Source organism: Gopherus flavomarginatus, chromosome 21, assembly GCF_025201925.1.
Source record: "Gopherus flavomarginatus isolate rGopFla2 chromosome 21, rGopFla2.mat.asm, whole genome shotgun sequence".
Classification (NCBI taxonomy): domain Eukaryota; kingdom Metazoa; phylum Chordata; order Testudines; family Testudinidae; genus Gopherus; species Gopherus flavomarginatus.
The window spans coordinates 6,984,396-7,012,088 of NC_066637.1; the positions used below are offsets into that span (position 1 = coordinate 6,984,396).

Consider the following 27,693-nt stretch of genomic DNA (forward strand, 5'->3'; position numbering starts at 1 on the left):
AACTTCTGCTGGAGCAGAAGGCTAGAAACAAACTGTGGGAGGTCTGGCTGGGATTCTCCGTGCCTGTGTCATGGTACCCCTGTGTCCTACTTTCTCTGAGAACCATCTGCATATCAGCATCTGAATTCTTGCCTCACTGTTATTCTCTGAGGAGCTGAAGGCCAAGCCCCCTTGTTCTTTCTTCCTGACTCCAGTTTCCCACCTCTTGCTTTGCAATTGGCTGTTTGATCAACTACATGTGCTGAGTTTGGTTCTGGGATGCTGTGCACAGTATAACGCTCATGTCCTTCAGAAGGGTGCTCAGCACGTGTGCAAAGAACACTTCAAAATGCCAGCTAGGTGGACTCTTTGCCCTGTGGCTTATGGCACGGGGCCAGGGGATCAGGCTGTTTTAACCTTGCTAAGTCATGGTCGTCTTCTTTCTTTCCACTTCCCTGTTTGGGGTTGCCATTCACCCACATTTTCTCTTTCTTAAGAATGTCATCGAACAGACTTGTGAATTGCTTAATGGCTTCTCTTCTCAATGATGTTAGTGCATCCAGGTCAGCTGGCCCAGGGGTTTTCTCCTTTTTCTTTTTCTTACGTGCTACTCCACTTTACTCCTCCTGCGTGCAATCTGTTGTGCCTCTGTTTGGCTCATGTGTTCTTCCCCGGCCATTTTCTCTCTTTCCCTAGCGCCTTTGTGTCTTGCTGCATCTGACTTCAATAAACCCACGGACACAAGGGGAGCATCACCAGGGCGCCATTGAGTCATGAGCACTACCTGTGTGTGGGTGCAGTCTGGTGACAGCATCCAAGGGCAGTCTGAGATCATGTTAATTCTTCACTGCCCCATGGGCAGCTTTGGGTTTGCTGGCATGTAACGGTAGAGAAAGGATGGCCCAGTGGTTAGGCCCTAGCATAGTGCTTGGAAGACCCAAGTTCAATTCTCTGCTCTGCCACAGACTTCCTGTTTTGAGCTTGGGCAAATCCCTTAGCCTCAGCTCTCTTTCTATAAACTGGGAGTACTAGCACTGCCCTACTGCCCAGGGGATAAATATGGAGCTCAGATGGTATGGTGATGGGAGGCCAGAGTAAGTCGCTTCATAGAGCAGACCTTCAAGAAGTGACCCGGGCTGAATGCTGTGAGCAAAGAGACCTGGGCCTCAGGCACTGAGTAGAGTCAGGGTTTTATCCCAGTTTTAGAACATTTCTCCATTTAGCATTCACGTGTGGTCCAGCGGGTGCTCCAGAGGCTGGCTCTGGCCCGCCGGATGGTTTTGTCTGGCCCCTGAATGACTTCCAGCTGTGCTGGGACATGCTCCGGTGCCAGGGTACGGCACAGCTTGGAGAGCGCAGGAGGAGCTGGTACCGTGCATCCCTGCTGATCACTGCACCTCTGTTCCCCCTTGAAAGCCCCTTCAAACTAGCATTTGAGCCACTGTCAAGATAAAGAGTGTAGATGAGTAAACCCCAGCCCCTGGTGACAGCCAAAACCATGGTGAAACCCGGGGTTTGGCTAACCAGTTGCTTCCCTCTGTGGATTTTAGATGTTCCTTGGAGCTGGAGCTCAACCAGTGGAGCTCCCTAGGCAATGCAGGGGTGGAGTCACAGGGGAACAGACTTACTATATTTGCCACAATCACAGGGGATATCATTTCACCGCTGGTTAAACTGGAGCTCAGAAAATCCAGGTCACACTGGTTTAATATTTTGAACATTCTTGGCCTAAATCACTGCCCAGATGTCCCTAGTCAAGATCAGGGCTCCCTTGCGCCCACTCCCTGGCCTGATAAGCTTACAATCTAAATAGACAAGGAGTGGGAGGGGAAACCGAGGCACAGAGCTTGGAAGTGACTTGGTTGCACAGCAGATGGATGACAGAGCTGGGACTAGAATTAGGGTCTCCTAAATCCTGGGCCATTGCTCTACTCACTGGACCACAATGCCTCTCCCTTTCATTTCATTCAGCAAGGAGAGTGAAACTAGATTAGCCAGAGTCACTTCCTGCTGCACTAGTCTAGCATGGCAGCATTTGGTGTCCTGCATTACAGGAAGAGATTTCAATGGAATCTTCTCGCTTCCCTGTAAACTACTTTTTCGTTAAACAGTTTCTGTTCGGATATTAGATCTTGTAAATTCTAGAAGCTAAATTTTGGAGGAAATGTAACCCTCCCTTTTTAATTAGTGGTACGTGTATATAAAACTCTTCTAATGGCAAAAATTGTTCCAGGGAATGCTGATACCTCTAATTCCTGCAAAGCATATCTATTTAGTTCAGTTTTTATTGAGGTGGTGAGATTTTTGAAGTTCATTTCTAGCCCCTGGATTGGGTCTGTGTGTGTGAAAGCTGCTGGTATGGTGTGTTTTTTAAAGGATCACTGTAGCCTAATATTTGAGTAATGCTGCTAGGGTGGAAAAAAGAAACTCTACATGCAAGCTAAATAGATTACCCAAATATTTGATTTCATCTCGCTCTTTGAAACACACAGCGAAAAACAGAGTGAGGAAAATGATCTTTATCAAAGCAAAGGGGGAATAAAACTCAGACAAAAACACTTCGGGGTGGGAAAAAAATCTACTCAAGGAATCTGACTTCAGCCTGAGATAATTGATATTCAGTGCCCATCTTCCTGGCAGCTCGTTCACTCGGTATGATATCGTTCCTGTATTATTAACTCTAAGCTGGCTGGTAAATCTTTCCTTTTTGGGAAGGGTGGTATTTGAAACCACAGTCTATGAAAGAGCATAAGTGATCCCTCTCTAAGTGAAAATAAAGGAGGCATCAGAGCAGCAGGAACCTTTTTTGTAACGCAGCTGGAAACCAGGTGGTTCTTAGCAGGTGTTGTGGTGAGAATTACCCACTCTTGTGCCAGGGAGGTGGTTCGAACAGGGGACTGCTGGCAAGGCAGCTGAGTTGTGTTCGCAGTTCTGTGGCTCATTGGTGTCACTAGTCACTTTAGTGCTTTGTGTCTCTGTCTCCCAGCTGGGAGCATGGAGATACTATGCACTTTTGTAAAGCACTTTGTGATCTTTGGATCACTGCATACTGACTCTTCCAAGACCTCTGAGGCTTGCAAATACCGCTGAGCGAGCTGGGCTCTGCTTCTCTCCCTCTCGCCCCAGGTCCCCACGCACGCCCCCACTTTATGTTCCCTGCTGTTTTTTTCCACTCCCTCGTTATAGGACTTTACGTGTAGTAACACCAAGTCTCTCCCTTACAGCCCCTTGCTCTAATCCACACGGTTTGGCTCTCTCCCGCCATGTGGAGCTGCCCCTCAAACATCCGTGCTTTCTGCAGATTTGACCAGGGTTGAACTTGCACTAGAGAAACGCCCTAAAGACAAGAGGTGACATCCTGGCCCTGCTGGGTATGTCCACACTGCAATAAACCACCCGTGGCTGGCCTGTGTCCGATGACTTGGGCACAGGCTGCAGGACTAGAAAAACCGCAGTGCAGATGATCGGGCCTTAGGCTGGAGCCCGGGCTGTGAGACCCTCCCCCCTCGGGTGTGACACACGCAGTGAATAGAGACACCATTGTAATTAGAAAGCCCTATAATCTCAAATAGAAATCTAACCTGCCAATTCAGCCTACGCTGAAGTGGCTGTATGGTGAGTGAAAATACCACGCCCTCACTTGGCATGGGGCCCCTCAGATCTGTTTGCAGGCTAAAATACATGTCAGGGTAGGTTTGAGGTTCTAGTGGTGTTTTAATACAGCCTCGGGCAGAGCCCAGAATAAGGCTGGCACAGTCTGTCTCTTCCCTTGGGATTATAGAGTCAGTTCCTGTATTCAGTGCAATGCTATGTCGGATTTGGTGCTTAGCCTTTCTTGCATTAGTGAGAGTATGAAGAGTTTGCAAGGAGTAAAACCCTGATGCTTCAGGGCATAAGCCAACCGCTGAACAGGCTAGGAAGTAAATTCCCCCATGGCCAGGTTAACCGAGAACTTCCTTCTCCAGGCTTTCTTGCACCATCCTTTGAAGCAACTGATTGTCTGAGAGATTGGAAACAGGAGGCAGTGCTGGCTTGGCACCCCCGGTCGGATGCGCTCTGCAGTTGCTGTATGTGCTTGAGGGTTGACCGTACTCTGTCACGGATGCCCTGCCTGAAGCTCCTTCCTTCCAGAGTAGGGGCTCTGGCGTTGCCTGCCTGCCTGCCAGTAAACAGCAGGAGAATAGCTGGGGTGCAAGTGAAGGGAAACTACTTATTCTGACCTAGCAAAGGGGATAAATATGGTGACTGCCCATAGCCGCCCCCTGCGGCCATCTGGTGTTTAGGTCCCTCTCTAGAGGAGGGAGTTACGTCGGTTGACTGGAGGGGCTGGTGGCTTGTATCTGAGAAGCTGCTCCAGTGGTGCCTCGCTAGTGCCACCTAATCTTCCGTGTGTTTTTGAGAGCCCTGGCGTTTCCATCTGGGTGAATGGGATGTGAGCGAGAAGCTGCGCTTAGCCAAACCATTGTGTTCACCTGTGTTCTCTCTCTCCTCTTGCAGATACCGTCTTCAAACTCAGAGAGGAGAGCAGGCTTCTCCGGCAGGCCCACCAGGATGTCCACTCTCAGCTCCTTGATGCTCAGGTAATAGATGCTGTGCCGTTGCTGGGCTCGTAACAAGGTAGCCTGAACGCAATGGCCTGATCCTGAAGTCAGATGTATGGTGTTTATAACCGGCTTAGAGCAAACACACCAACTGGATAAGGCTTCCCAGCTTCAGAGGGATTAATGGCAAGAGGCCTTGTGCTTGTAAAGCTGGTTTGGCCTAGTGACTCAGTGCGCATAGACCTTAAATCGGAGGCTGTGCTTTGATGCGGGATCTCCTGACCTTAAGGTTTCCCGGGGCTTTCCACTGTTGTTGGTTTGTGCCCTGGCCTCTTGACTGGCACTCGTGGCTTTCTAAAGTGATGTGCTTGCAGAGCACTTTGAGAATGTGCTGTGTGGGGGCTGAGCAGTGGTCTCATTTGAAGTATGTGGATACCAGGAAGGGAGGGGATTTGTTAAGGGAGGTCACAGGAGGTGTGGATGAAGCTGAACACAGGTGAGTGTGAGCAGAGCATCCCAAGAATGAAAAATGTCCCCCAGGGAATAAACTCTGAACTGAAGTGATGGGAGCATCATCCTTGGAGTGCTTTCATTAGCCAGAGCACTAGGCAATACTGTAGGGAATGGCTCTGCACTGACTGGGGCATGGACGGATCTCCGAGGTAAGGCTTGTCTGAAGAGTCAGTGGCATATGCTTAGCTGCACCGTAGAATTTCCTGACTCTGCAGCTCTCCCATCCCGGTGGGATACCTGAATGGAAAGGACCAATTGGATTTCATGCATAGTCTGGGAGGTCATTTGAAAACGAGGGGTGGGGACTCCCTGGCGTCTTCCAGAGGTTGTTTGTTGCTAAACCGCAGAAAGAAACCCACCTTCTTTGCTCACAGTCCTGAAGAGCTGGCTGCACCTGGACGGAAATCTGCCACAACCTGGGCACTTCTTATGTTCAGTAGTCGTTGAAGCTTTGTTAGGGAGATGATTCTTGAAGGAATCTTCCATTTCATTTCCGATGCTCGACCTTTTTGGTTCTGCCTAGGAGGGCTGCACCTCCTAGCCCCCGGCCTTTCAAAGGGAACTGCCGCTCCTTTACTACCTTGATGGATCATTCAATGGGGAGGCCTCTTGCCAGCTGAATTTTTTTCTTTTTGCCTCCTTTTCTGAGGAGGGGAAGACGATATCCTGCCCCAGTTCCAAGATCAGCTCTGCCCTACCGCCTCCCACCCCAGCTCGGTTCTGTAGCATTGAGATACGCAGCCTTCCAGCTGTGTGTGGGCAGTTCAGTGCAACTGGAAACTGTTCCCCTCTGATGCTCTGTGTGCAGTGAGTTGATGGTCTCAGCTGAGGGGTCTGCATTACAAGAGCCATGCTGCAACTGACTCTCCTCGGTACCCTTCTTAGCAATCTCAGCACAAGATGAGGGCTGAGGGAGGTGTCGGGGAAGGGTGCTCTGATACTGTCCGTGTTGTGTCCACTTTTTCGCCAAGGGAAGCTTTCAGTCTGCAGGGCTGCCCCATCAGTGCTCTTCACCAACACTGAATTCACTGGAACGGCTGTTTGTTTTTCCTGTCTCTGTTCTAGCACAAAAGTCTCAGTTACACAATTCCCAGATTAGGCAAGGGAAGCAGCTGGTGTGGTTTTAATGCGAACCATCTAAAAATGTCTGGCAAGTCCCCTGAAGATCTACTTACCTCTAGCACTCAGCTCTCTGTATTATGAAAAAAACCTGCTTTCTTTTCAATCTGAATCCGTTTGAAAGAGCTTTGCAGCCTGTGTTCCTGCAGGGGCTTTGTGGGGTTTGTGGTACGGATGTTTTCCTCTGACATCTTTTAATTCTGCTTATCCCAAACTGACCCAACACCAATATCATCCCAGAGATCAGAGGTTACACTGGTCTGGGGCTTGTTCTGTTAGTCATGGGACTCATTCTGGACCGATCATGCTGCTAGAACGGGAATCAAAACCGCGGAGCCAAGTGACCCTTGGCTTTGGAGGGGAATAGGTTCAGGAACATCTGCCTGGAAGGGGATGAACCAAAACCCTGAGCTGGGGAGAAATCTGGATCTGAGCTTTGTGGGGCTGAGGCCCATCGCTGTGCTAGACTAAGAGACTAGTACGGTCCTGGCATGATTTTGGGTCCCCTAGTATTAGGGACAACTGTTTTGCACTCTTAAAAGGTGCTAGCAGGGTGTGAGACCACTGACCTTCTGATTAGTAGCTTGCTTCCTCCCCAGCCACTGGAGTTCCAAGGTATTCTTGCTAAAATCCTCTGAGCCCCTGCTCTCAAATGGTCTGAAGTCTCCACTGCTAATCCTAGCTCTTGATGCAAGCAGCTCTTCATGGATTTGCGTTTTCATTAGGTGTTTCCACGATGCATATCAGGATGGGGAGCCCGGCTCCCTAAATGAGGTCCATAGACACTACCATAGTGCAAACTGCTGAACTTCTCTGGCTGATGGCTGCAAAGGTGCTTTGGTTGGTGGAGCAGGACAGATGCTTTCAGGACCAGTAAATCTCTCTGAGCACTGGGCCCTGCCAGTTCTTGGAGTCGCAGTGATCCCTTCTGCATGGCTGAGACAATAGTAAGCATTAACCAACCTCTCTGTGGGTTAATACCTCCCGCAGTAACCGGCGTGTGTCATTTAAACCCAGATCTCAGGAACATTTCCATCCCGAGTGGTGTTCAGTCACCTTCTGCCAATGGCTATCAAATTAATTGCAGAGAGAAATGTCGCAGGGCAGTCCCGCCTGGTTGAGACGGGGACTCACTTGGGAATACAAATATGCACTCACAAATGGTAGAAAACGTCTGTCTTGCTGCTTCGTGTGCTGATGCTTGTGTAGAGGGGGCCTTGGAACCCATGTCATTGTTGAGTGTAAAAGCTGTCGAGTGGGGGTTGAATTTTTGAGGCAGAGGGGCAGAGGGGGAAGCCTGATGACAGGGAGTGTGTAATGCATGCAGTTTTCCTGGAGAGGCGCTTGTGATCAACACGGCCCCTGAATCCCAGCACGATGCAGGAGTCCCACTGCTCCAAGATGGGGCTGGGGGCCCTGGGGCTGGCACTGTGTTTCCAGTGAGGCACTGTGCAAATCTGGATAAAGCTGGGACTTTGCAGATTACCGAGGAAGAGGAGAGACTGAGGGGGAGATCAGTGTCTTTCTGAGGCCCTCGAAATGAGCCAGACTCTCCAGCAGCTTTGTCAATATATTTTCTGAAGTCATGTCACTGGCTGGATTAACGTATTCTGTTGCTAATTAACAGCCTGCTGTCAAACACTCTCCAGGGCTGTGAGCTAAGCTCAGAAGCGGGGAGCTGGCAGTGCTTGGATGTGGCTGACAGCCGATCCTTCCCCTGAGCCAAGGGCCAGGGTTGCTAAGGGCTGGAGAGGAGGGGATTTTCCTTCCCCTTATTTGCAATGTTGTTCTTGTCTCCTGGCCTGCTGTGCTCTGGATGGCTCCAGGGAGTGCCAACTTCACTAATAGTTCATTGCTGCAGGTTAGTTACCTGAATCCAGTGCTGGCTGTTGGCTTAAGTCCTGGTCGCTGGATCTGAACGCAGTCGCTCTGTGACAGCTATTGGCAGGCCCATGTGACATTTCATTGGATGGATGAGGGGGTATCTCAGTAAGTTTCTGCCTGGGCAGGTGCCCAAACAATCACCAGCATACGCAGAGACTAGCCTGGTGGTTGAACTGCCTTCCCCTCCTCCTCACGGCTGAGGCATGGTGGTGGGACGGCTCACATGGGCCTGGTCCGTGATGTGCCCAATCTGGGAATAAATAAAGGACCTCAGTCAATCCAGCACCCTCCACTTCTGTCCCTCACTGTTTCACAAATCCATGCAGAGCTCCCCTGGGCGGCATCCACTCATTCCTTCAGGGAGCAGTGGGTGTTGTCCAGAGTCCTCTGCTTGGTGTCTCCAGCTGGCACCCTTGTTTTGACCCTCACTCCTGTGCCAGTTGTCCTGCGAAATCAGCTGGGTCCTGCTGCTGGTGCCCCTCTCTCAGTTGTGTGGGCAGGGCTTTAGTTTTGGGTGGGCCTAGGCCCTCCCTCCTGGGATTCAAATAGGCCAGCACCAAAACCAGCAGGTGATGCAAACTTCTCCAGACAAGTGCCCTCACCCTACCTGACAGCACCCTTGCTGCAGATTGAAAGCAGCTCTGCCTTTCCACTTATTCATCGTTTTGGCCTCTTGACCAAAACTCTCATAAATAGCCTCAAATGTGGATTTAGTGGTGTGGGTACCTGTTCTCTACGAAGCATATAGGCCATTGAACAGCTGTTGAAGGGTGACAGGTTTTCAGGTGCAGCCTGGGTCAAAACCCGAGGAGCTACCGGCTCTGTCCATTACCAGTCACCCTTGTAGCTAAAATATTCTTGTCTGGCTCACTAAGTGCTGAAAGCATCTGCACCTTGGCAGAGAATGCAGGATGAAGGGTGAATTATTTTCTAGCTAAGCACCTCTCAAAGGCTCTTTTGTGGATTCTGTGCTGGGGATATGACAGCAAAGCAATCAGAAAATCAAGCATATTGTGTGTCTGTGTGTGTGTATCTCACACACACACTCTTTCACACACAGACACCCTCCCCTTCTCTCTGACATTTAAAAAAAATACGTTAAAAGATTATTATGGGTGCAAAGTCAATTACTTGGAACTTAGGAGATGCCAGAAGCAAGGCTGCCTGTGTTACCTTTTTTCACCCCCTTGTGCTGTGTCCTGTGGAAAAAGGAGTTTGTGATCACACGGCAAAATGCGTAGATGCACAAGGGGGTTGAATTTAGGTTGCCATTGACTTCACTGGGCCCAGGATTTCACTCTTGGTAGCTAAGCAAGCAGATTCCCTGCATCCGCCAGCAATTCTTTCTATTACTGCAGTGCTGATTTGCACCAATCCTGCCTTCCTGCTGCAGATGACAGGTGAGTGTTTATGCAGAGGGAATTTACATACCGTGCTTGTTGTCCGAGGATTGCAAAGCCCTTGGCATGCCTTAGTAAATTGACAGGAGCATTGAGTAGCTGGTGTTCTGATCGTACAGATGGGTGAAATGACTCTCACCCAAGGCCTTGCAGAGTGAATCAGTGGCTGAGCTGGAACAGAACCCAGGAGTGGATACATGAAGTCCTCTGTGCTAGACTCCAAATAACTTCCCGTAGATCACAGTATATTTAAAATCTCCCCAGTGTGTGCTGGGTTTGCTAGAATGAAATCTCTCTGGTTTGTTTTACTTTAGCCAATCTTCTCCTACCAGCTGGGCCGATCCGCTGTGTCCTGCAAGCCAAACCCCACCTATTTTCCCATGCTGCCCTGTCTGTTCTTCAAAAACCACGCACAACCACCCCTGAGGTCAAAGTAAAATACGATCACAAAGGAGAAACTTGAAATCAACAATCTCTGCTCAAGGAAGTTTCCTCCCAAACTTTCCTTTCTGCTTGGAAGACTTACCACCCAACCCTGGTTTGGCAACCAGAGGCAAAGAATTCCCCACCCCTCCTCCCACACAGACTTCCCTATGAATAAAACCGAGAGGAGCATCCAGCCCTTCCTGAAAGGCTTTTTCAAGCCCTTTCACTTTCTAGGATGGGGAGGGAGGAAATGAACTGATAAGCCGCAGCAAAGTGAAAAGTGTTACATTTGCCTTGAGGTCCAGGGGAATTCATTTTCATTGAAGTAAATTGAATGGTCAAGTAGAATTAAGCCAGTTATTGGGTCAACCCCTCTGAGTTGAACACGTCCTCTGAGAAATGGTTCCCTGGAAAAGAGCCCGTACGTACGTGTGACCCAGAATGACAGGGACCAGAGGTGTAAGGGCAGAAGGAATCCGTTCTACAGCATAGGCTGTAAAGTCGGTTACATGGGTCAGCATTTCCAGTGTAAAAACCGGATGGTAAAAGCTGGACGCCATCAGGGTAGGGAAACACTGAGTCTGAAATGAGGGACAGACGGGAGAATGACCATGGCAGAGACTAGCTCTTCTTGGGGCCTTGCTGCAGTCATTGATGGGGTGGTGTTGGACAATGTCCATCCCCTTCTTGCAAACAAAGGCCCAGCCCTAGCGGAGAGGAGAGCAGGACTCTGTAGTGATGGCTTTTCCCAGTGGGGAACTATTAACCCTTTGTCACCTGAGTTTTTATTACCCTAGACCCAGATGGAGGAGTTCAGGCAGCTCAAGGAAGCTCTGCAGAAGATGCCAAGTTTCAAGGAAGTGGGACCTGCGAAGGGGCACGAGCAGCTCCGGGCAGTCAAGGAACAGCCCCCGGTGCCGGGCAGCAACCATTTGCAGCTCTCTAGGCAGAAGGTACAGTACCCTGGCATTGGGCCTTGCTAGGTCCAACCCCCCCGGGCATGTGAAGTCTCCTGGCGAGAGGAATGCTGCTTGATGGGGTGGCTGAGTACCTGGGGTTAATTCTTCCCCCTTCCCGCTTTCCATAATTAACTCAGCCTTGCAAAATTCTTTCTTCTCTCCTCCTACCAGGTGTTTGCAGCCAATGGGGCCAAAATGCTGCTGAGCCCCGTGGATCAGGAGAAGCCCGCTGGTGGGAGCCTGATGAGACCACAGATCTCAGGGGTCAGGAGCCAGGGAGAGGGGACTTTGCCCCAAGGCCAGACCTCGCATAATAATGACGGCCCCAGGCCTCAGAGCGATGTGCTGTTCGCCCATCCGGCCCCACTGCAGGAAGCCAACCCACCACCAGCAGCCCTGCCTGCCCGGCCGCAGGGACATGGGGACAGCACTGTGATCCGATTCACGCGGACAGTGAACAGTGTGCAGAATGGGAACTCGGTAAGTGGAGTGTGCAATCCAGGCTAGGACTTAGGGAGAGCCTGTGACACTAGACAGCACAGGCTGCTGGTCAGGCTGAGAGCTAGGGAGTGAGAGAGAATCCCAGGGTCTGTCGGGATCCAGCAGCCTCTTTTTAAATTTGGAAGGGAAACCAGCCTGCCTGGAAACCAGCCCCCTGTCCTGGGAAACAGACATCGTTCAGCACAAATATGAGTCAATTCCTGCAGTCTGTAACGAAGCAGCGGTGCCCATAGCCATACACATGTTATGCACGGTGCATACCATTGTCAGGGGCATGGCTGCCTGGGAAGGGGTGTCAAAAAGGGAAGTTTGCCCCAGGCTCCCATTTGAGGGGGCCCCCAAACTGAGTGGCCTGGTGACCCGTCGTGCAGTGCCTCAGCGCCACTCAGGTTTGGCTCCGTAGCTCCTCCCTGTTGACGGAGGTGCTGGGTCAAATTTTGGTGAGTGGCATTGGTGACACCGCGATCCCAAGAGCTGGGTCATGGCGACCAGAGTGGGGAGCCAGGCCCAGCCACCACTGCAGGGTGAATGCGCCCCTGGTGAAACATTTCCGGGGGTGCCCGTGCCATGAAGTGTGGCAAACCGTGAAGTCTGAGCAGCTTTGCACTTGAATCTGACCATTTTCCTAAATGTTAATGTGCACCCGTGTTTTCCAGTCCCCGGAATGCTGTGGCATGGTTTAATGTGCTAATCTGCAGCAACTGCTGCCCTAGATCCATTGCAAACAAGCAGGGTGTTTTTATTTCTGTTGGTCGTGAGAGATGACTTTTTTTTCCTCCCTCGGAGTCTGACTGCTTTTGGTTTCCAGCTTTGATTTACATTTGGAGGTTTCTTCCCTCTGAGCTGAAGGGAAAGGTGAATCCCTCTCTGGCTCAGTCTTCAGGAAATGATCCTTTGCGAGGTGTTTGCATTTCCTCTTCCCTGGGTGTTCTCCTCCAGGGGGAGAGTGCTGACTTCTGGCCTGAGGTGCAGCCAAGCAGGATTTAATGAAGTGATCAGACTGTTTCCACTTCTCATTTTCCCAGTTCTCTCTAGACTCTGATTCACTCTCTTTGCAGACTGCTGGACAGTAGTACAGAGAAGGGTTGGCACTTGCAATCCCATAGCAGCAGGGATTCCTGCTCCTTGGAGAATGCTTGCTCTGCAAATAGTTCACCCTGGGTGTCTTCATCTAACCTAATCCTGGCTACCCCACTTTGCCATTTAGCTACAGCCCAGAGGTGGACCTAGGTCTTCATCCACATACTAGGAGGTGCCTGTCCATTTGCTCCAATGGGCTTTGGATAAGACACCCTGGGATTTTATGGATCAGCTGCAGGCTGGTTCTTCTGCTGGGCAGTCAGTGGAACTGACTCCACCATCAGCCAATGGACAAGGAATAAGTGGGTGACCAGCCAAGTCCTCTACTTCTTCTTTTCATTCATCTAGCTCCGGAGGGCACTGCTCAGCCATATTTATCCTAGTTACTCATGGCCTTTTCTATTGCACTCTTCACCATGGCACCTGAGCACTTTGTAGCCATCATGAATTTACCTGCCCCCGGGGGAATATGATCATCCCCTGCATTGCAGCTGTTGCAGAGAGACAAAGAACCTTCGTTCCTGAGCTGCTGAGCGCCTGGCAGCTCCCATTGCCTTCCCCCAGTTAGTGACTTGCCTGATGTCACACAGCGAGTCTGCGGCAGAGCCAGGAACCCACATTTCAGGGTCCCACAGTGATGAGCAGGTAGAGCTAAAAATGCTGCCTTAGCCCAGTGTAGAGACATGAGAAGTGAAGCTGGGCATTGGTGTATGCAGGAAGACCGGAGGCGGGCGGGAGGGGGGGGGGAAACATTCTAGAGCGCAGGTGGGGGAAAGAGGCACCAGAAACTGTGTTGGTCCCTGATCAGTCAGTGCCTATTTCTCTGTCTGTGCATCGCTGCAGGCATCTTTTATGCAGCCACTGGTTGGGGAGCCCCAAACTATATTTATCTTTCAAACCACATGTGGATGTGGATTTTTCACGGCTGGCCTGGTCCAGAAACACTCCTGGTCTCTGCCTTGGAGGAAGGACATCCTGTATGGACTCAGGAGTGTGGTCCAGTGACTAGGGCCCTGGCCTGGGACTCAGAAGAATGGGTTCAACGCCCTAATCTGCCACAGACTTTCTGTGTGACCTGGGACAAGTCACTTGATGCCTCAGTTCCTCATCTGTAAATTGGAGTTAATAATAGCAACATCCTGTCTCACAGAGATGTTGTGAAGATGAGTGAGTGTTAATTACATCCTGAGAAGCCAAACCACAGTATAACAACACTAATCGCAATGGAGTTACATGGTAGTTACTGTACCCTTATTTTAAGGTGTGACCATAGGCTTGCCCTTTTGTCTCGTGGACGTTGGCCTGCTGAGGACAGGGTAAGTACATTTCACATAGCCTGCCCAACAGAAAGGTATTTTTCTTCTCTCTCTGGGACATGAATTACTTTCTTTCACTCAGAAATGGTAGCATGGCTGGCATCTCCCCTGCAGAGTGATTCCTGTTCTAATGTTCCCTGATGAAAGATGTGATCCAAAACCAGGAACCTTCCAAACACGAGGCGGCCGTGAGGGTCCAAGTGGCCAGGTAGATTGTACAGCTCTTTGTCCTCTCTGCAGGATGACAAGGTGGTGGTGAGCATTCAGGGGAAAACCAGTGAGGAAAACCATGCTCCCAGAGGGGTGGTGCCTAATCTGAAACACCCATCTACATTGGAGAAGGAGGCGGCTCCAGCCAACCGTCCCTCGGCAGGGAACAAACCGGCGCAGATGCAAAGGTTTGTATTGCAGGGCTCTCCTCTTACCCTCAGGCTTCAGGGGGAAGAATGCTACAGAAGGTCATCAAGACTGGCCCATTGAACTCTTCCCCTTGCTGGGGTGTTCAGTGTTATCTTTGACATAAAGAGCTGCAAATGAAGACTCCAGGTCCCAGCATGCTCTGCTCTTTCTTGATTTGTCCATACAACATCCATCTTGCTTCAACCTGCAGGCCACTTGTGTCAAGATGCAGCGCTGCACACTGGGACGCATGGCCTGGTGGGTTCCATTTCCATGTGAAAGGGGAGGGCAACAGGGCGCCATGTTGCAGAACTCTCCGCGGGCTGTATTTAGCTAGCAAAGTGGGCTTTGGCTACCAGTCCTGTAGGTGTCATGCAGTAAGGAGAGACTGGGGAGCTTCTATTGAGCAGGGTGCAAGGCATGGATTGAGTCTTAGCCAGAAGAAATGGCTGTGCAGAATTTTGAGTTGACTTCTGCCAACCTCTCTGCAGTGGGGGAATTAAAAATAAAAATTGTGTTATTTAGCAAGCTGAAGATATGCAGCAAAGTGTAGGCCAGACATTCTCAGCAAAAGGGCTGTTAAGGGATCCCATCAGCTTCTCTAATTAAGAGGCGTTAAGCTGTGTATTAAAGCTGAGGCTCACTCATGTTTTCCACTAATTAATCAGTAATCTGTCAAGCTTTGTGGGAACAACCAAAGCAAGAGCTGAAGGCTTGTCATCTTCAAGGTTATATGGTAATTGAGAAATGGCAGGTGACTGGCCCCAATTGAGATGCTGACTTCTCCTGGCTTTGCATCCAGGTTTGAGGTGACGGTTCTATCCTCTTCTCATTTGTGGATTTCCTTCCATCTTGTGGATGGAGCTGTTGCTTGGGTCCATGTCTCTGTCATGCCAGCAGGGAAAGCTTCTTTGAAGAGCCTTGCATGATTGTAAGATGGACACCTACACCTTGTCTACATACAAATGTTGCACTGATTTAAAATGTTTGTTAAATCTCTTTGAGTTAAACTCTGGTGCATTCTCCTGAGTAGATGCGTTTGAATTGTTCTGCAATTGGCTTGTCTCGCCTTTAGCTTAATTCAGTAAATGTAAACCAATGGAATTATGTCCACACAGTGGCTTGCATGGCTTTAACTAAAGAGATTTAAAACAGGTGCAACTTCTCTTTTTAGGTGAGGCCTTAGTATGGAAATTTCCCAGCCTCTAGGGGGCTGTAGTTTTTATTAGACAAATGCAGAAGGCCTCTTTGTACATAGCAACCTGCATCACTCAGCCTTCATTCCATGGTATAGGGGAGAGGAGAGGAATGCTCTCTGGGTAATTTACAAATAAAAGTGGATTCAGAAGTAGGCAGAGAGTGTTACACTGAGATCATGAAATGGATAGTTATTGTTTGTGTTGCACGCACACTTAGGAGCTCCAGTCATAGACCAGGACTCGTTGTGCCAGGAGCCATACAAACACAGAACAAAAATACTGTCCCTGCCCCCAAAGAGCTGAGTGAAGGACTCTGCTGAGCAGGTAGCAGAATGAGCATTCTGCATGTGAAAACACTTTCTGATACTGCAGTTCTTCCAAGGCTGGCTATGATGAAAGCTGAAAAGAGCATCTTTCTCAGCTCATCTGCTCCCTACAGATCTCCAGGTTTTACATCTGCTTACTTTATTGAAACAAACAAGATGCGGCTCCCGTTAGATCTGCAGATGCAGTCAAGCTGGGGGAGAAACAGCTTCTGTATTGTCAACTGAGTTCTGATGGGAACAGTAACAGTTCATTTCCTGCCCATTGTTCTTGTTCACTTAGATGCCAGCTCCTCAGGGCAGGCACTGCCTCTTATGTATCTGTACAGCATCTGGCCCAATAGGGCCCTGATCTCAGTCTGGTCCTCTATGTTCCACTGAAACAGCAATTGTACGAATAACCAATAGAGTTAAGAAGCAAAGAGGATGCAGAGCAATGAAAGTCAGTGGAGGTGGGTGTCACTGAAGGCACCAGCGCTATATGTTGTTGCATATAACACAGAGGGGAGTTAGTCACCAGTAAATCAGTCAGAGCACACAAGCGTTGAGCTGTCTGTCATCTGGAGATGGAGGCTGCAGCATGGCACTAATGGAGCATTCTCCCTGAATGGATCTAAGGTCAAGAAGTCATCAGAGCAGCTAGGGACTGTCATGGTACCTGGACAGTGTTTGAGGGGGTGGGGGAACATCAAAGTGACATTCTCTTGGAGAGGTCAATGCCAAAAATAACACAGCCTGCCAGAGGCAAAAAAGCCATTTGTCCAGTATGAGGATTGGGAAATATTGCGGGGGTGGATTAGATCAGCAGATTCCAGAGAGGCTCTTGATGGTTGATTTTACATTTTGATTGTTTCTGTGGTGGGTGATCCGGGATGACGTTCTGGCTGCGGTTTCCTTTCTAAAAGCTTGCGCAGTGCAGCGTGCTGGCTTTAAATGCAGCAGCTGAGCCCGATGGGAACAGGCAGAAGGGAGGAGCATGCAGAGCTGGTGTTGGTGAGCCCAAACCACTTCCACACAAGGGTTCGGGGAGGACAGACAAGTTCTACAACAAGCCAGGAACCAAATCCTGGAGTGGCTAGGCACCAAGAATTCTGAGATATGCACTCAGAAATCCTTGCACCAGGCACAGGTAACTGCAGTCCCGGTGTGGACACAGGTATACAGAGTGTAGGGCACGTTTGGCATAGCAATGTGGATTCTTGGAGGCGGGCTTAGCTAACCTGCTCGTGTGTGCATGAGCCAGGACCCAGAGCAAGCCTGCAATGTAGACACATAGGTTGGATGTGCCAGTCCCACTAATTTTAATAGCAACTGGGTGTCCAGATCTCTCAGGCAGATTTGAAAATCTCAGCTGGCATGTGCATCTGAATCGGGGATCTCAGGCTGTATAGAAGAGGAATCTGAATGTGAACTGAAGCCGTTCTTTGAGGTTTAAAAGTTCTGGTAGTGCCCATCATTTTTCACTCCTGAAAGTCTCTGTGCCTCTGGGATGGGTATTGGAAGTGGTGACATGTTGCAAGTGTTTGTAGCTGTTCTGGAGAGTTTCCCCTGCTGCTTTTGGGGAGACACAGTGTTCAGAGAAGCAAACTGGTATTTTGGGGGCTTTCCCTGCATTCTGAACCTTTAAGGTTCACTCCTCAAAATGTGAAGGAGTTCTTCAGAAATCAGGGCCAAGTTCAAGCCTAGTGTAGGTAGGTGCCACTCGAGTGAATCTCAAGGTCTGGGTTTGGCTCGTAGTGTATTCTAGATCTTCAGAAGTGTGAGGCTAGGTGCTTGGGTGATTCTGAATCTTATCCATTGTGTTGCGTTTCTTCAATGAGTTGGGTGGAGAACAGCCTCCTTGTTGGAGAGGTCTGGGCCATCTTTGTACCCTACATAAAAGACATTTCCCTCTGGCACTAGTTGAGAATATCTGCATAGATATCCTACCTTAAATACCCCTGTACAGCCCCCTCCACAACCCATCTCTCTGCATCTGTATTGCATGTATATAGACAGGGAGTGAAGCCTCTGACTGGCCATGTAGAGATGGGCTCCTGATACCATGCAGAGATGGCAGCATTGAGGAGAAGAAGGTGCATGGCATTTGGCATTTCTCCTGTCGCCAACCATCATTAAAGCCTTGTTGTGCCAAGAGGGAAGCAGACAGACAGAGAGTGGTTCCAGGTAGCAACAGGAGCATGTCTGAGGCAAAGCGTTCACAGGGAAGGATCAAACTCTCAGCCTAGCTTATGGCTGGCCAGAAGGAGCTGCCCGTACTTCCCCAGAGCTCAGAGGCAGGCTCACAGGCTGGTCACAGAGACCGGGCCCTAAAAGAGACAGATCCCTCCACACACCCCAAAGAGGAGACCCAAATAGACTTTCACCACAACATCTGTCACAATTACTACAAACCGCTTATGAGAGAGATTGTATTAAAATAGATCAGCAAAAGGCTCTCTGCTGTGCCACACTGCAACAAATCCCTTATATGGTAAAAGCTGAGCTGTCTGGCACTTGACCAGCCAGAAAGCTCTATCAACCGGCATTTCTGATCTTCATTGAAAGTCTGGTGTATAGTTCAGTTGGTGCAGGGCCAGCAGGCTCCTTACTTGGCTCCCTGGAAGTGGTGACATGTCCCTGCTGCTCCTAACGGAGGAATGGCCATGGGGGGGGCTCCACGCGCTGCCCCCAGTGCTGGCTCTGCATCTCCCATTGGCTAGGAACTGTGGCCAGTGGGAGCTGCGGGGGCGGGTCCTGTGGGTGGAGGCAGCACAAAGAGCTGCCTAGCTGCACCTCCACCTAGGAGCAGTGGGGACATGTCACAGCTTGCGGGGAGCTGCCCAAGGTGAGCGTCGCCCAGATCCGGCACCCTCAAACCTCTCCTGCGCCCCAGCCCTGAGCCCCCTCCCGCACCCAGACTCCCTCCTTCACTCCGAACCCCTCGGCCCCAGCCTGGAGCCCCCTCGTGCACCCCAAACCCCTCATCCCTGGCTCCACTCCAGAGCCACTGCCGGCACCCTCACCCCTCCCGCACTCAGCCCCTTGCCCCCGCCCAGATCCCCCACCCTCATCCTGAACCCCTTATTTCTGGTCCCACCCCAGAGCCTGTACCCCGTCCCCCACCCTATCTCTCTGCCTCAGTCCAGAAAATTAGTATTCCATCGGTAAGTATAACTCTTAATGAACCAGAATAGTTGACTAACAGGCAGCCCCCTATCCCCCAATGTGCCGGATGGCAAAACTTTTACTGTATCATTACTTTTCTTAAAAAGGTTTTCTACACTCGTCGTCCAAAACTCTACAGTTCTCAATAATGATTCTTCAGAGTTTGGACTAATTATTCTAGAAGACTGTGGTACAAGCAGCATTATTACTTTTACATAAAGGTTGAGACATAATGAGGACTTTTGGTTTGGTATTTTTCCAAAAAGGCAAATTTATGCCTTCTAATATGTGAGAAGCATGAAAATGTATCAATTTGGAGTTAGAAAATATTGCCACTGCTATATGGATAATTTATCACAGTGCATGAATAACAGATTAAAGCCATTCTAATAATAATACATTGCATTTATAAAACATATTTTATTTGGCATTTGTGTAGCGCACAAATTGTTCTGTAGCTTTTCCATGTAGCTTGCAGCGATAACTAATGCAATCAGCTCCTTTGCCTGAGATGTACAATTAGGCAGGAGTTTTGAATGTGTGGGAGGTAGGTTTCTTTTTGTTTTTGTTTGTGTTTTTTTCTTTCCCTGTTTGCATTTAGATTATGAAATGCCAACAAGCTGTGTGGCTTGTTGTTTTTTGTTTCTTACTTTGCTGCAGCTGGCAAGACATTGTTAACAAAGTGAATGCCCAAATGGACGAGGAACAAGTGCACAGTTACCCAAAGCACCGTCACTTTGACACCAGATCTGAGCAGAATGGCAATCTGTTGCTGGCCAATCAACAAAGAGGGGTGGAGCATCTGATAGCCAATCGGGAAGGAAACAAGGAAGGGACCGATGATGAGGAACTTGAGATGGGTATGGTTTCCGTAACGCAGTGAAGTACAGTAATGACCTATGCTTAGCAAGGGGCTGCTTTTTGAACAAAGGAAGTCTCTCAAAAACTTCAAGAGAAATTTTAATTGAAAAATTTTGTCAAGAGATATCATGTATTTTAAATAATCCAAACTTGGTCACTTCCACCCAAGTTTCTAGTCCCTTTTGTTTACTCTGCCTCATGCCCTAGCTCGGTCCTGTTCGGATTCTCAGCGTTGCAGGAGAATGCTTGCAGCCCCCAGTCTCTCCAGCATTAATACGTGCACTCCCTGAGTGTTCCTGGGAGGACCCCCATTCAAATACTGACATGGCCCACCCCTGCTTAGGGTTAGCACCGATAGGCTCAGAGCACAGGTAAACCAAGGCATGTGTCATTGCGAATGAGGTACAATTGCTAGGAGTTTTAAAAACTCTTCTCCTCCCTGCCTTGCAAAGTGCAGAAATGGAGCCTGGCTCTGGGAATCCCCTGACATCCTCCCTGCTGCTGTGTCCAGGAGGAAGATGTTAAATCTGCAGTCCTCTTATGGATGACTAAGGAGTTTGTTTTCCTAGGGATGGAAGGAGAAGGGACCCACCTCCTGTAGTAATTTACAGGAGAGGCTGTCATCTGAGTGCACTGCATCATCTTGTTATCAGGGATAGGGCAGCCCTTTCATCTAAGCTTGACCTGTCCCCTTTCTCCAGGCCATGTGCATCATATGTACTAAAGCAATATGCACACAGGTCGTGGCACTTTGTTTCCCATCTATAAGAGAGGGATGGAGAATCCCCTTCCATTGTTTCTTGCAAGACTTGAGTTCAGTCTCCCATGTGATTTTCTTTTTGCTTGCTTGCTTGCTTGTTTGTTTTTGTTTGGAAGAGGGATTCCAATCTTAATCATGATGGTGAATTTCCCAGCATCCTTTGGGGGTGATGAGCAAGCCATTTCAAAGGCCAGCTAATTCCATGGGTCAGTCAGACAACTGCAGCAACTGCAACCATCTTGGAAGACTCAAACTCTGAGCAGCTGGGGGAGACCAGCCCTCAAACCATTTGGCACATGTTAGAATTGTACCCTCTGCCGCTCTAACTGGATTCAGACGCCCTGGACTGGCTCAGCCATCTAATAATGTATTTGCAAGGGAAGCCATTAAAAAGGGGCGAAGGGGGAAGCATTTGACCTAGTGTGACCCATCATCAGGCCAGGAAACTGGTTCATGAATAATTCACTAGTTGAGGTTTGTGAGGGAAGAGCCTTTATCTCTGCTTCACTTCACAGGCATAATGTATAAACATATACATAATGTATAAATATTGTTAAGCTGAGGGTTGGGCGATCATACTGCCTCGTTGTCATGCTGGACAGCTACGGCCTTCCAAACAGGGTAATTGAGGGAACAATGAATTTCCCCTTTGTTTAGCGATAGCTGAAACAATAGAAGATGACTTCCCAAGGACTAGACTGCTTTCAAGCCTGGGCAGTGTGTGAGCCATGCGGTCCAAGGAGTTTCCTGAGGATCTGATAACAAATGCAAGGATGAGGGATATATTTGATTGTAGGCGTGCATCTGTGTACAGGAGAGGAGCAGCAGAAACACCTCAAAGAGTGAAGGCAACAAGGAAGCCCCAGAGACAGCGAGAGAAATGTGTGACCTTGAGGGGGGAAAAACGAAAGTGAGAGCTTTTGAGCAGAGCACTGTCTGGAAAAGGGCTTGGAACTGTGAACAGAGAAACTATCTCCCTGCTTTTTGATTCCTAGCGTGTTCAGGGAAACAGGACTTCATGTACTTTCTTTGTAAATAAACAGGATTGCATCAAAGAAATACCTGACTCCATCATCAATTTCTTCCCTAACTGAAACAATGCACAAGATCCCAAATATTGATTAACTTCTCGGGTCTAAAAGGCTAACTTTGTTAATTACAGTAAGAATGCAGATTTGATCAGTGAAACTGCATGGGGTTACTAGACTAAACTGAACTAACAAAGTCTCTCTTGCCTTTGGTCAGTGACTTGTATCTAAGTGTCACTGGAATTCTGAATGAAATATTCCTTAGACAGGTTGGCTAGTAGGTGGGGCAGGAAGTTTAGGAGTCAAGGCTCCTGGATTCTATCCTGGGGATCTGGGTTCAAATCCTGACTTAGATAACAAGCGAAAATGAGTTTGGTGGTCTCAGCCTGAACTCTTGCCAGTGGATTTTGGTGCAGTTTTCATTCTCTGCTCAGGAAAGGGCTCGGATTAGGAATAGCGGTGGTGGTGAGGGGCAGAGGTGCAGGTCGGTATGAGTAACAGAGCCATAGATGATAAAGCCATAATAAAGATAGGGAGGAAAGGTCTAGATCATTGGGACAGTGCCCTTCCAGTTCAGGAGAACCTCTCAGATATTTGACATGTTAGATATTAAACTGATCCTGTGCTGATCGGGTCCAGTCAACTGAACACAGAGAAGCGTGGGGGTTGTGTGAGAAAGAGAGGAGAAACCATGTTCTTGTTTCAAAGCCCAGATGCCTTGTCCCTTCCCATAGAAGGACCCAGCTGGTATTTCATCTTTAAATGACCTGCTTTCAACAGGTTCCCCTAGAAGAATCAAACTAATTGCCTCACATCAAAGCAAACTCCTCTTTGAAGGAAACAGGCTCGCACCGCGGGGCTGGGGATGGGGGGAATGTTGGGACCAGCAGGACTTGGCCTCCATATCTTAATTGGGATTAACGCCCTAGGGAACGACTTTATGGCCCAGGCCATGAAACTATCTAATTGGGAGCCTTGTTGCCTCTTGGTCTCTTAGTTAATATTTCAAGAGGGAAAACTTGGCTAATGCTGATGACAGACAGCACAGAAACATGGCCCCAGCTCCCTGCCCCCGGCCTTCGTTAAGGTCATTCTTGTCGAGGATTGTTAGGAGAAGGATAATAAATGATGCACTGTCAAAATGGGCGATTTAGTCCTCAGCTCTTTTCCCCGCCCCGTGCCCCCCCCACCCCCGCCGGAGTCCTGAGAAGCGTCTCAGGCAGGACTTCTTTTCTGTTGCTTGTTTTTGCTATTAAAAAATGCATCCAGGCCTCAAAGACACTGGGTCTAATGCAGCCAAACTTGGACCATGAGCCTGGAGGGAGAACCATCTCCGCATCCCAGGATTAGAGACTACAGTGAATGAAACTGTTTAATTTTTCTGCGGGGGTGGGTCATCCTGGAAACTCAGCTCATTATTCTGTTAGCACCCCGTGGTTCCTTCCAGCACACCCTGCTTTACACCCCCGAGTCTGCCTGTGTGTGGTCACCAGGATTCTCATTGGGATGTTCTTCACAGCTCATAAACCTGGCTTCTATCTGTCCGGAGCCCTATGGGTGCCCCTGCTTTGTGCACCCTCAGGGGACCTGTGCATTGCCTCCTCAGTTCTCCCAGCTCCTGCCACTTTGGGGGTGAAAGAGTGGGCGTGGCACCTTGCATTCCCTCAGAGCGCTACAGATTGTTGCTGCAGTCGTCTCTTGGGACATACCTGCCCTGTAGGTTACACAGCAGGCCAAACAGGGGCAGCCTGGTGCTGGAGGCTGCTTTGCATCACCCATATCAACCTGCTCTGCTTGTCGCTGCAGTGGTCAGCATGACCATTGAAGCCAGCGCAACCAGATGCTGTAGCTGGACCTACTCGGATCCAGATCTGGTGGAGTTTGGGCCTCCCTCTGGTCAAAACAGGGCTGTGCGGTGTCCAAAATGTACGACAGGAGGAATAAACATAATGAGCCACCTTGCTTCCCCCTAACGGACACTCTGTGTGGTTCCCCTTTCCTCTCTCCCTTGCCATGTGGAGCACTGACCTTTCATTTGCAACCACCACACGCCGACAAAGAGCGAAGTGGCACTGACCTGTAACCCACCGTGGCACAGCAGGGCCGGGAGCGATTCTCTGCCTGGCTGCGCAACTGGGTTGTTTCCATGGATACCACCCAGCCTCTGCAGTAGCCCAAGGGACAGAGAGAGAGACTGATGTACAGATGAGTGACTGAGCATCCGGTGGCTCAGTATGCCAATCGCCCTGTGGTCTGACTCCAGCTACCTTGCCACCTAACAGGAAGTGGATGGGTATCATTGGCACATCAGAGATCATTAAGTCTCCAAAAAGGCAGCCTTACAAATCCCTGCCCATAAAAGCTGTTACTGTTACATGGAGTCATTTTTCTTGCAAACTTGACATGGAGAACAATGCTGATGCCAAGATTTGGACCTTGAAATGATGTACCCATCCCCCCAGCGTCACCCATCTGTGCAGTGTTTCTGGGAATGTACATTTGTTTTGGTGTTAAATGTCTTTTCCACTCTTCCCCACGTTGTCAGTGGTCAATAGACCCAGAGGTTTTCGTGTCACCAGCATGTACCTGCACCATAGATGCCAGGTGAGGTTTTGGCAGCTGGGTAGAGGAGGTTTCTGGCACCTATGAATATGCAGGAGGTAGTTTTGGATTTTGGCACCGAGGAGGCAGTGGAAGTGCCTCTGCTAAGCTGGGGCAAAGGTGACTTCAGATCTTGGAGGCAGGGGACTGAATTGCTCCTTTTCCTGTTGCCCTTGACCACAACTTGCTACCCAAGCGCTGTCCTTACATCCAGCCCTGGCAAATAAGCACTACTATTATTATTATTTAGGTGCTACTAAAGTGGTCGTTGATGAAACAATCAATGTTGACATTTTATCATACTATCATTAGGCACCAGGATTAACCCGTTACAATGAATGGGGAGCAGTTCACACCCCTCCACACTATTGTGTCAGGCTGTCTGCAGAGACAGGCAGACAACACTGCATCAGCTCCCACGCTATACCTGTTCTGGGGTGTGGTAACCAGCCTGCTCCCTGGTTCCAGTGATGCTTCATCACAGCCCAATGCAGTGTCTTTCCCAGGTAGGCTCGAGTGATCAGTTCACTCTCTCTCTTTCTCTAGGAGAGAGAGAACTTTCCACGGCATACAGGGCCGAACAGTCACATTGCCAGTGCCAGTTTTGCTGCTCCCTGGATGAGCCTTTTGGTTGGCTGGATTGACTCATTTCATTTTTCTTGCAGATGCTGGGATGATCGAAAGAGAAGAGAATATGCACATGCGAAAAGAGGCGGTGGTCCAGGAGCCAATGGTAAGAGAAGTCGCCGTGATGTCATCACTTGAATCTGACTGACACCAAACTCTTCCATTCAAGCAGAAGCTTTCCATGCAGCCCATGTAGCATGTCATTCCCAGATCTGTCTCTCACCCGCCCCCAAGAGGGTTGTGTTTTAGTGAAGAATAGTGGGCATTTTCCTAGCATCCATTTGAGTGCTAACGGGAGGTATGGTCAGCTCAGAGTGAGCGCTGGGAGTTCTAATCTCGGTCTCTGCCATGAGTTCTCATCAGACAAGTCACTTCTATGCCTCCATTTATCCTACCCTAAAACCAGGTACAATTACCTCTCTCTGATGGGTGTTAGGCGGAGCAGAGCTAGTCAAACAGAGCCTGTGTGGTATGAGGGGAGGGGGGAATATTTATTTTGCTGTTTGATGACATCTTGTATATAGTCAGTTGCAGAATCTCTCACTTTGGTGGCCACAAACTTGCTGTTTCAGGGGCCCTGAGCACCTTGCCTTTCCCATATGGCTAAATAGGTCCCAGTTAGATCTCTGCTGTGTGGATGTGGGGAGGGATCCCGAGAAGCGGGTGCTGGTTGTTGTATGGAAAAGGGGTTGTGGTATGGAAAAGAACCGAGAACCGCTGCCCTAGCGGAAGGAGGTTGTTTCAACCATCTGTAAAGCTGATCAGATCGCAGGGAAAAAATATATACTGGCACATGCTTTTCTCTGACAAGCTCCGGGAGAGGCAATGCACTGACTGCTGTTTTATGACGATGGTTTGGCTAGCTCGGCTAATTCACTGGTGGTTTGTAAAGTGCTCTGAAGGTGAGATGCGCTATGGAAGTGCCAAATGATATTCATTTGGTAATCGATGTCCATTGGGAGAGCTTCAGCTCCATTTATCTCCCTTCGCTTAGCTTGGAGAGGCTGAAGGAGAGAGCCCAGGCTCCCCTAAGAGGAGCAGTAACTTCAGAGAGAAATGATCTTTCCTTGCACATTTCTGTAGTGTTCCCCCATGACGCTGGCAGGGCCTTGGCCCTCCAGCCTGTTTGACTTTCCTTTGCCCACCGTGGTGCCTGCAGGTCCTTGGGACATCGCATCTTTATCCATGACCTTGACTCATGCACAGGCTTTCACCTTTCTGTGCCCTCCCTAGAGGGGAGGACATCCATGTTTTCGTTGAGGATGCCTGCTGGTAATTCTCCCCCCACCCCCAGATAGGAGTCAATGCTGTTCCAGCTGCACTAGAGGAAACAAACTCTTCCCAGGTGACCTACAGAGGAGAATACCAAAACAAAACCATGGCAGATATTAAGCACAGGAGATGATGGTGCCTCCTCTCCCTCCCAGTCCATTCATTCTTTTATTTCAGTGACAGGGTATGTTTCTAGCTGATCTGCTACAAGGCAGAAGTCTTGCATCTCCCACAACCTTGAGCTGTGTGTCTGCTGCAGCTCAGGATTCGATGTACCTCCTGAGAACATCTGTGCCAAGGAAACCATCCTGGTTTTTGGTTCCCGGAGCTTTAGATCTGAAAGCATCACGCACATAACAAGGCGTAGAGCATTGTGTCAAAAGGCAGATTTGTTTTGGCTAAAGGCAGCTTTTTCTTCTGAGGTCGGTTTGATAAACAGGGAATACAGCTTCCTCCTTTCCGGGGGACGGATTTAGGGTCATCACCAATGAGTTGGTTTGCCTCACAGGCAATGAAACAACTTTCTGATGTGAGGTGGTTTCCTTCCTTTGGTTGCTAAAGATTCCAGGCAATGACTTCCTAAGAACTTCATTAAGACTCAACTTCTGCTGAGTATTTCTTTGTTTACCAACGTATCTGGACCAATGGAGAGACCCACAGGATAGACACACATAGTGCCATGGGATTTCAGTAGGGGCAGAAAGTGAGGTGAGGGGGGCAGATTACTGGTAAGAAAAGAAGATTGTCTGTTCTTGCTAGGCCCCATCACCTCCTTTACCCATAACTTCTTACAGTCTCATCTGAGGAGACTCTGATCTGGCGAAACCCCTGAGATCCAGCCTGAGGAGGACTGCTGCAGTTAGGTGGGAAGCCTCCTTCCTGGAAGCTGGTGTCCCCAGCTGTAGCTTCTCCCACTCATTGGCCTGGGCTTAAGTGCTGGAGAAAGCCAGCTCGTATTGGCCACCGTGGGTCCCAGATGTGGGGGTGTTGGGTGCTCACAAGACGTTTCTCTCACCCAGATGCCTGATGATGCTGCAGACCCTGCTCAGGACCCCAATAACCAAGGGGAAGATGAGTTTGAGGAGGCCGAGCTGGAGAGGCCGGATTTTGAAGAGAAGGTGGTCCAATCAGACACATACAAGGAACCCAGCATGCTAGGGAAAGAGGAGACGAAGAAGCCACTGAAGGTAATGTAATGTGATGGGGAAACCATTTCTGCAGGGAGGGCTGTCAGGGGGTTGATGAAGAGGGTTCTTGGCCCTACAAGTGAGAGGAGGAAGAGGATACATGCCCCCCAAGAGAATTTTCACCCCCAAGCCCCAATGCTATATTGTGATGGGCTGGCAGTGAGAGAACCCTTCCCCTATCATCTCCTGCTCCTGATTCTGGGCATCTTGTGGCTATGGAGTTCCAGCTGGGTCATGACCAATTTTCTTTTGGCTTCCAGGAGCTACTGGCAAGCTGCCCTTCTTTCTCCCTCTTCCACCTGCTCTGAGGCTGACATGGAAGCACCTTGCAGCACCTGTTCTCTGCCCAGCTATTGTATAACATGTCCCACTTGCTCTTCAGCCCGTTCTGATGCCACTCTGGGAGCTGAGCCTCCCAGGACTGTAATTCTTCAGGGGCTGAAGGGAAGGGGGCAGAAATGTGGTTGTGAGGTGGACTTTATTCCAACTGTGGCCACTTGCCACCATTGGCAATAGGTGTAAGCACAGGAGGGCTGAAATCTGGGAATCCTGGCAGATGCCATGTCTTTAG

General features: G+C 49.5%; 1 protein-coding gene across 1 annotated transcript in view; it reads left to right on the top strand.

Moving 5' to 3' along the window:
• LOC127038869 (Golgi integral membrane protein 4-like) overlaps positions 1-27,693 on the top strand; it is a 69,822-nt gene that overhangs the window by 33,863 nt on the left and 8,266 nt on the right. Inside the window, exons 6-12 of the mRNA XM_050931942.1 lie at positions 4,477-4,559; positions 10,660-10,815; positions 10,993-11,301; positions 13,959-14,116; positions 19,447-19,646; positions 24,702-24,769; positions 26,955-27,122. Of these exons, the coding sequence (XP_050787899.1) occupies positions 4,477-4,559; positions 10,660-10,815; positions 10,993-11,301; positions 13,959-14,116; positions 19,447-19,646; positions 24,702-24,769; positions 26,955-27,122 (1,142 nt within the window). The remainder of the gene's footprint in view (positions 1-4,476; positions 4,560-10,659; positions 10,816-10,992; positions 11,302-13,958; positions 14,117-19,446; positions 19,647-24,701; positions 24,770-26,954; positions 27,123-27,693) is intronic.